The sequence below is a fragment of the Mesoplodon bidens genome, assembly GCF_964165515.1.
Source record: "Mesoplodon bidens genome assembly, chromosome: 14".
Classification (NCBI taxonomy): domain Eukaryota; kingdom Metazoa; phylum Chordata; class Mammalia; order Artiodactyla; family Ziphiidae; genus Mesoplodon; species Mesoplodon bidens.
Genome location: NC_138170.1, coordinates 15,250,963 through 15,256,962, shown reverse-complemented (window position 1 = coordinate 15,256,962; position 6,000 = coordinate 15,250,963). Strand labels below are relative to the sequence as shown.

General features: G+C 55.1%; 1 protein-coding gene across 1 annotated transcript in view; it reads right to left on the bottom strand.

The window, feature by feature from the left end:
- Positions 1–2,751: 2,751 nt before the first annotated feature.
- The window catches only part of ZAP70 (zeta chain of T cell receptor associated protein kinase 70), a 30,263-nt gene continuing 27,014 nt past the window's right edge, over positions 2,752–6,000 (bottom strand). The window contains exons 10-13 of the mRNA XM_081254877.1: positions 4,762–4,954; positions 4,530–4,670; positions 4,316–4,428; positions 2,752–3,018 (exon numbers count right to left, since the gene is read on the bottom strand). Of these exons, the coding sequence (XP_081111003.1) occupies positions 2,895–3,018; positions 4,316–4,428; positions 4,530–4,670; positions 4,762–4,954 (571 nt within the window). The 3' untranslated portion in view covers positions 2,752–2,894. The remainder of the gene's footprint in view (positions 3,019–4,315; positions 4,429–4,529; positions 4,671–4,761; positions 4,955–6,000) is intronic.

Genomic DNA, 6,000 nt, shown 5'->3' with positions numbered 1-6,000 from the left:
ACCCAGGCCACACCTGCAGCTCGTAGCTACCCGGCCGGCACTGACCCCCTGATACACACACCCGGTGTCTTCCCAGGGACCAGAGGCTGGCTCAGGGGGTCAGCACAGTACAAACAGCCCCACCAGGGAGGGCGCGGAGTGCAGAAGACCCTGTGGTCCAGCCACTGGGGACCCATCAAGGAGGCTTCGGGTGGCCAAAGCCACAGCCCCCTACCCCTGGAGGGCAGGAGGAAGGGGAGGCCTTTCTCTCTTTACATCCCAGGACACTCCCCTGCAGGTTTTCTAACTCCTTGACCTGGATTTACCTTCTCTTCTGGACAAACCACCCAAAGAACCTGAGGCACAGAGAGATTAAGAAACTTCCCCCAGTAACTTACTCATACTTTAAGGATAAGTTTTCCTTGTGGACATTAGTCAAGTGGGGATGAAAATAATTCCAGGCAGAGGGAACAGCAGATGCAAAAGCCCAGAGGTGAGAGTCAGCATGAATACGTTTGGGGAACCCTGGAAGAGGATGGAGGGAACTGGTCACAGCTGCTAGTAGAGAAGACCCTTCAAGCGGTTCTGGAGTGAACGGATTGCAGGGGACGGGACTAGGGGCCTGTGAGACCAGGGAAGAGCCTGGGGTCCTGCTCCAGGCAGAAGATGGCCAAAGTGGGGCAGGAGGCCAGAGCCGGGTTGGAGCAGCTGAGCGGTCTTGACTTAGGGAACGCCGCCACCTGGTGGTACCTAGGGAGAACTACACCCTCCTTTGTTGGTTCATTCAACAGTCCTTTATTGCGAGCACATAGCGTTCTCAATGTATTTGACCCTCAGAACGGATCACTTATAACACCTCCTCCCCATAAAATAACGTTATCTTCGGCAATAATCATAACATGAAACAAATAATAATGATGACCACAAAAGAAAGGCAGGCGCCGAAAATGTATTTCCCTTCTGACATAATACTTTATGTAACAACGTAAATAAATATCCAGGAACTAACACGTGGATTTAATTAAACTGAAATATCTGCAAACAGCACAATTTCGGAAGCCACGAAATTGTACCATTGATGTAATTTTTCTTGGTTTCTTCATTAGTTTTAAGACAGTTAAAAAACAATTTCTGCATTTTATTGGTGCTATTCAACGTCAGTAATACAGTTAGCTTATGAACTAATATGTGCATTTACCAACTCAAAATATATCGCATGGCTTGCATACTTCACTGTTTTACATTTTAAACAAAATCTTCAAGTGGCTGCAGAGAATGACAAAATGGAAGGAACTGAGTTTGTGTCTTAATCTTTACAATCGCTGTGCTCTGCTTGTCTGTTTCGCGTATAAATGCAGGAAGATATCGACTGGCAGGGCTTGGAGACCCTCAAACAATTCCAAACCATTACAGATTTAGTCTCCAAACAAACACGGAGCTGAGAGTCTTCGTGTGTCTGGAGTTGACTCTATAACTGGGGGCTCTCTGAACTACTTTCCAGGTAGAATACAAAGTTCATTAAGGAATACGCTAACATGAAGCTTACACATGAACTAGTAAAACTCCGTGAGCGGTAAAATCAGAGCAAGGTCCGTACCTAAGTTAATAAGCCCAATGGCAATTTCCTGGTTTCGACAACGCACTCACATCACCAAGGTTCTGGGGTCTCCTCTCGGGCGTCACCAGCCTGGGCCGCAAGCCCCAGTCCCCACACCCCATCCCACAGTGCCACAGAACAGCCCCAGGCTTTCTAGAGCTCCACAAACAAAAAGAAAGAAAATCTACCTTCTCAGAAGCCGCAGAAAATCTCCTTGCCTCTCCCTGGCGCTGAGTGCATTGCATGGCCGCCCTGGAGCCCGCGGCTCTTCGGGGCCAGGCCAAGAGGAGGAGGCGTTACAGGGCATGGGGGCCAACTGCCGCCGAGCACGGGGGAGCAAGTCCGGAAAGAAAAGCAGGGGCCTGGCTCCACTTCACCCGACCTGTGCTCCAACACCCCAGTTCCTCATGTGGGGACACCGAGGCCGCACACGCTTGGAGCCCGGTCTTCTCCTGAGCGGGACTGGGCCGGCCCTCGGGGCATCAGGTGATAAGGATTCCCAGCTGAGACTGTCTGGTCCCAGGGAGGAAGGGGAGGCAGCTGAGAAGGGCCCGAATGATAGAATCTCCTGAAGAGACTGTAAAATGCACGGGCTGGGGCGGGATCAGCGTGGGTTACACTCTCTCCAGGTGATGAAAACACGCCGCGAACACGGGCAGCACCTGACTCACGCCATCCGTGAGGCTCGGGGAGCTGAGTGGCCAGCAGGCACGCGGCCCCTAAATCCCCACGCTCACCTGCTGCAGCCCCTCACGCTGGTAAAGATGCCCCCAGGGCACAAGGGCGGGAAAGCCAGCCCCCAGGCCCACACGAGAAAAGCTGTATCAAATACTGGAACGCCCGTGTGCGTTGCACCTTCAGGCACTTCTCATGGACCCCTTCCGATGACCCAGCCCCTTTCCTGGTCCCCCCGGCCTCACCCCGGAAAGATGAGGAATCTCAGACGGGAGGGAAGCTGCGTTTATTCCAATGATTGGGGTCTCGCCACCTGAGGACTCCGAGAGTCCGCCCTTCTGGGCCCAGAGGAAGGAGGGTCCTTGCTGTAAGCAACGCCCCCTCAGCTCAGGGCCTTCCAGTAGATTCCAGCCCAGGACCACCTTGCCTGGGTCTCGGCCTCCGACCCCAGCCAGAGGGGCCAGGTGACCGGGCAGGGAATACTGGACCAGTGTGGGCCGGAGGCCTGAGCTGTCCCCGTTCTCACAGCCCAGCTGGTGGTGAGGGAGAGAAACTGAGCTGGGCTCAGCCAGACTGGAGGTCCTGGAAGGGAGCTGAGGACACAGGAGGAAAAGCTGGGGCGTAGGGGCCGGCAGGCTGGAGCTCAGACACACACAGCCTCGGCCCCCTTTCCGCACGCGGCAGGGTCTGCGGCCTTGCTTGCCAAGCTGTAGTAGTAGGTGCGCATGCGCTGCTCCACGGTCAGGAAGTCTGGACGGTCCTCCCACCTGTGAGGGGTCGGGGAGATCCAGACTGCTGACCACACCCCCAGAACCCAAATTCAGCTGGTGGGAGGACATGCATGGGGCTCAGAAAGCAGTGGGGCTGGGGGGGGCGGGTATCGGGGAATAGAGGGGTCTCCTGGGTGTGAGAGGACTAGAATTCCGGGGATGCCGTATCGCCTAGTTGAAGAGCTGACATCCAGGATGGAGGGGAACCATATACTGAGTGTTGACTGGCCAAGACTTAGGGAAGGGAGCTCCCTGAGTGTAGGGGTGACAGCTGTTGGCCACGGGGAGCTGGGATGTTGAACGTTGATGTACTGAGCATGTGTATTTGGTCAGGGTATTTGGGTGCTGGGTGCGGACTCACACGGATGCAAATATGCTGCCCGCGAAGGAGAGGAACACTGCCGTGTGGGGGATGGGTTCAGCTTGTGGAGAGTCAGGGTATTAATGGGATGCGTGTGGAATATCCATGTATTGCGTTGGGGTGTTAGATGCTAGCCTCTTTGGGTATTGGGGTGTTGGTGTATGGTTTCCTGATAGAGGTTGAGTTAATACATGGTGGAGAAGGGATGGGCTGATCATTTCTTATTTATTTATCATAAGTAGGGTGTGTATTTATTGGAGTGCTTGGGTGTTTGGGTGTCCGTGTGAAAGGTGTTGGCCAGTGGAATAATGGATGCTGGGGTAGGAAAGGTATCAAGTATTGGAATGCCCGTGCATTGCAGGATTAGTGTAGGGTAATAGCTTGTTTGGGTGCAGGTTGCCTGTTGTGTGATGGGAAGGGGAGGTATTGTTGGTGTTAGGAGTTGGCGTGTTCAAGCACCGGGCTTCGAGCAGACAGAGGTGGGAGGGCATTGAGTATCTGGGTGCTTTGGTGTTGGCCTGAATGGGTAATTAGGTGTTGAATGTTGGCTGATGGGAAACAGGAATTATATAATGGAGTATTATCGCATGCCCTGAGTACTGGTATCATAGTTCGGGTAACAGTACTGACTTGTCTGAGTGTTGCAGGATCATTTGAGTATTGGCTTGTGGGAGACTGAGGTTTTAGATGCTGGAGCAGTGGGTGTCCACAGGTAGGGTGCTGGGGTGCTGGACCAGTGGAGCTTTGTAGGGTCAGTCTGTTGGAGAGTTGAGCATAGATGCAGGGGGAATAAAGGTACCGAGGGTTGGAAAGGCCATGAATTGGGTGAGTCTTTGGGTGGGATGAGTTAGTTGGACTATTGGACACCACGACCTCCTGCCCCAGGCCTGGGTGTCAGTTCAGCCAGGTACCCTCCTGCCCGCTGGCACTCACTTGTAGGTCCAGCAGTCGCTCATGAGTTTGTACATTTCGGGTGGACACTCTGGTGGGCACTCCATCCGCTTGCCCTGCTCGATGAAGGCCATGACCTCGGGGCCCTTCATCTTCTGCTCAAGCCAGAGCCAAGTACACATGTGAGTAACCAGGGCCCCCTCCCCCCTGGCCCCTCTTCCCACCCAGCTGTCCGCCCGCCTCTGCCCACACCTGCCTTGTAGGGCTTCTGGCCATAGGAGAAGGCTTCCCACATGGTGACCCCGTAGCCCCAGACATCACTGCGGCTGGAGAACTTGCGGAAGTTGATGCACTCAGGCGCGTACCACTTGAGCGGCCACTTCCCCGCCGAGCGAGCCTGGAGGGTGGGAGATGCTGCCGGGACAGGGCTCGGGGACCCTCCACACCACCGCCTCCTCCACCTGGGCACCCCAGGGCCGGGGGCTCACGGTGTAGTAGCTGTCGTCAGCTCCCAGTGCCTTGGAGAGACCAAAGTCACTGATCTTGGCGTAGTGCCGGTTGACCAGAAGGACGTTGCGGGCTGCCAGGTCGCGGTGCACAAAGTTCTTTTCCTCCAGGTACTTCATCCCCATGGACACCTGGTGCAGCAGCTCCGCCACGTTGCTGACGGGGATCTCCTCCCTGGGGTGCAGGGGAAGGCAGGGGCAGCTGGGAGGGGACAGCCCAAGTCCCCAAGGGGGCAAAGCCCACTTCTCTGACCCAGCTGAGCCTCTGTTCAACAGGTGCTTATTGGGCACCTGCTGTGTGCCAGGAATGGGGCGGGGGGGACACGGCGTGAGCAAAACAGGCACAAACCTCTGCCCTCATCCAGGCTCGAGGCCTAAATTTCATCCATATACTGGGATTCCCAGACTTAACACATTTACCTGCGTCCTCTGTGTGCCCTCAGGGGGTCTCACGGGCATCTCAAAGATAATAAATAAAGACAAAGCCACGTTCCTGACTGTACAAACACACGCGCGCATGCAACACACACACACGCACACACACGCTCCTCTCTCTCCATCTTTTCATTTACTCAGAAGCACTGGTCTTGCCCTCAGCTCCTCTTCCTCACACCCAGTATCCAATCCATCAGCAAACCCTGGCAGCCCTGACTTCAAAATCCCTCCAGAATCCCCCTACTTCTCTCCACGTCTGCTTCTGCCACCCTGACCCGGCCATTATCATGGCCAGCCTGGCCCAGAACAGCCACCTCTGCCCTCACCCGGCACGGTCTGTCCTTCCCACACTGGAGTCAGGTCCTGCCCCTCCTCGGCTCACAGCGTCCAGGGCTCCTACCTCACTCAGGGTAAATGTCCAAGTCCTCCCCACGGCCCACAAGGCCCTGCACCATCTGCTCCATCACCTCCCTGCCCACGTCAGCTCCCCGCTCCCCTGCACTCACTCTGCTTCAGCCTCGGGGCCCTACTCACAGTTCCTCTACCACACCAGGCGCCTCAGGACCTTTGCACCGGCTGTGCCCTCTGTCTGGGCCACTCTTCCCCCAGAGCTGCACTTGGCTGCCTCACCTTCTCACTTCTCACCTCCTACCCTGACACTCCCAACCCCCCTTTCCATAGTACTTACCTTCCAACATACTCTATACTTTATGGTATTATAATGATTATTTAAAGCCTCTCTTTCCCAACCAAAATACAGGGCAGAGAACTTTGTCTCTTTGTTTG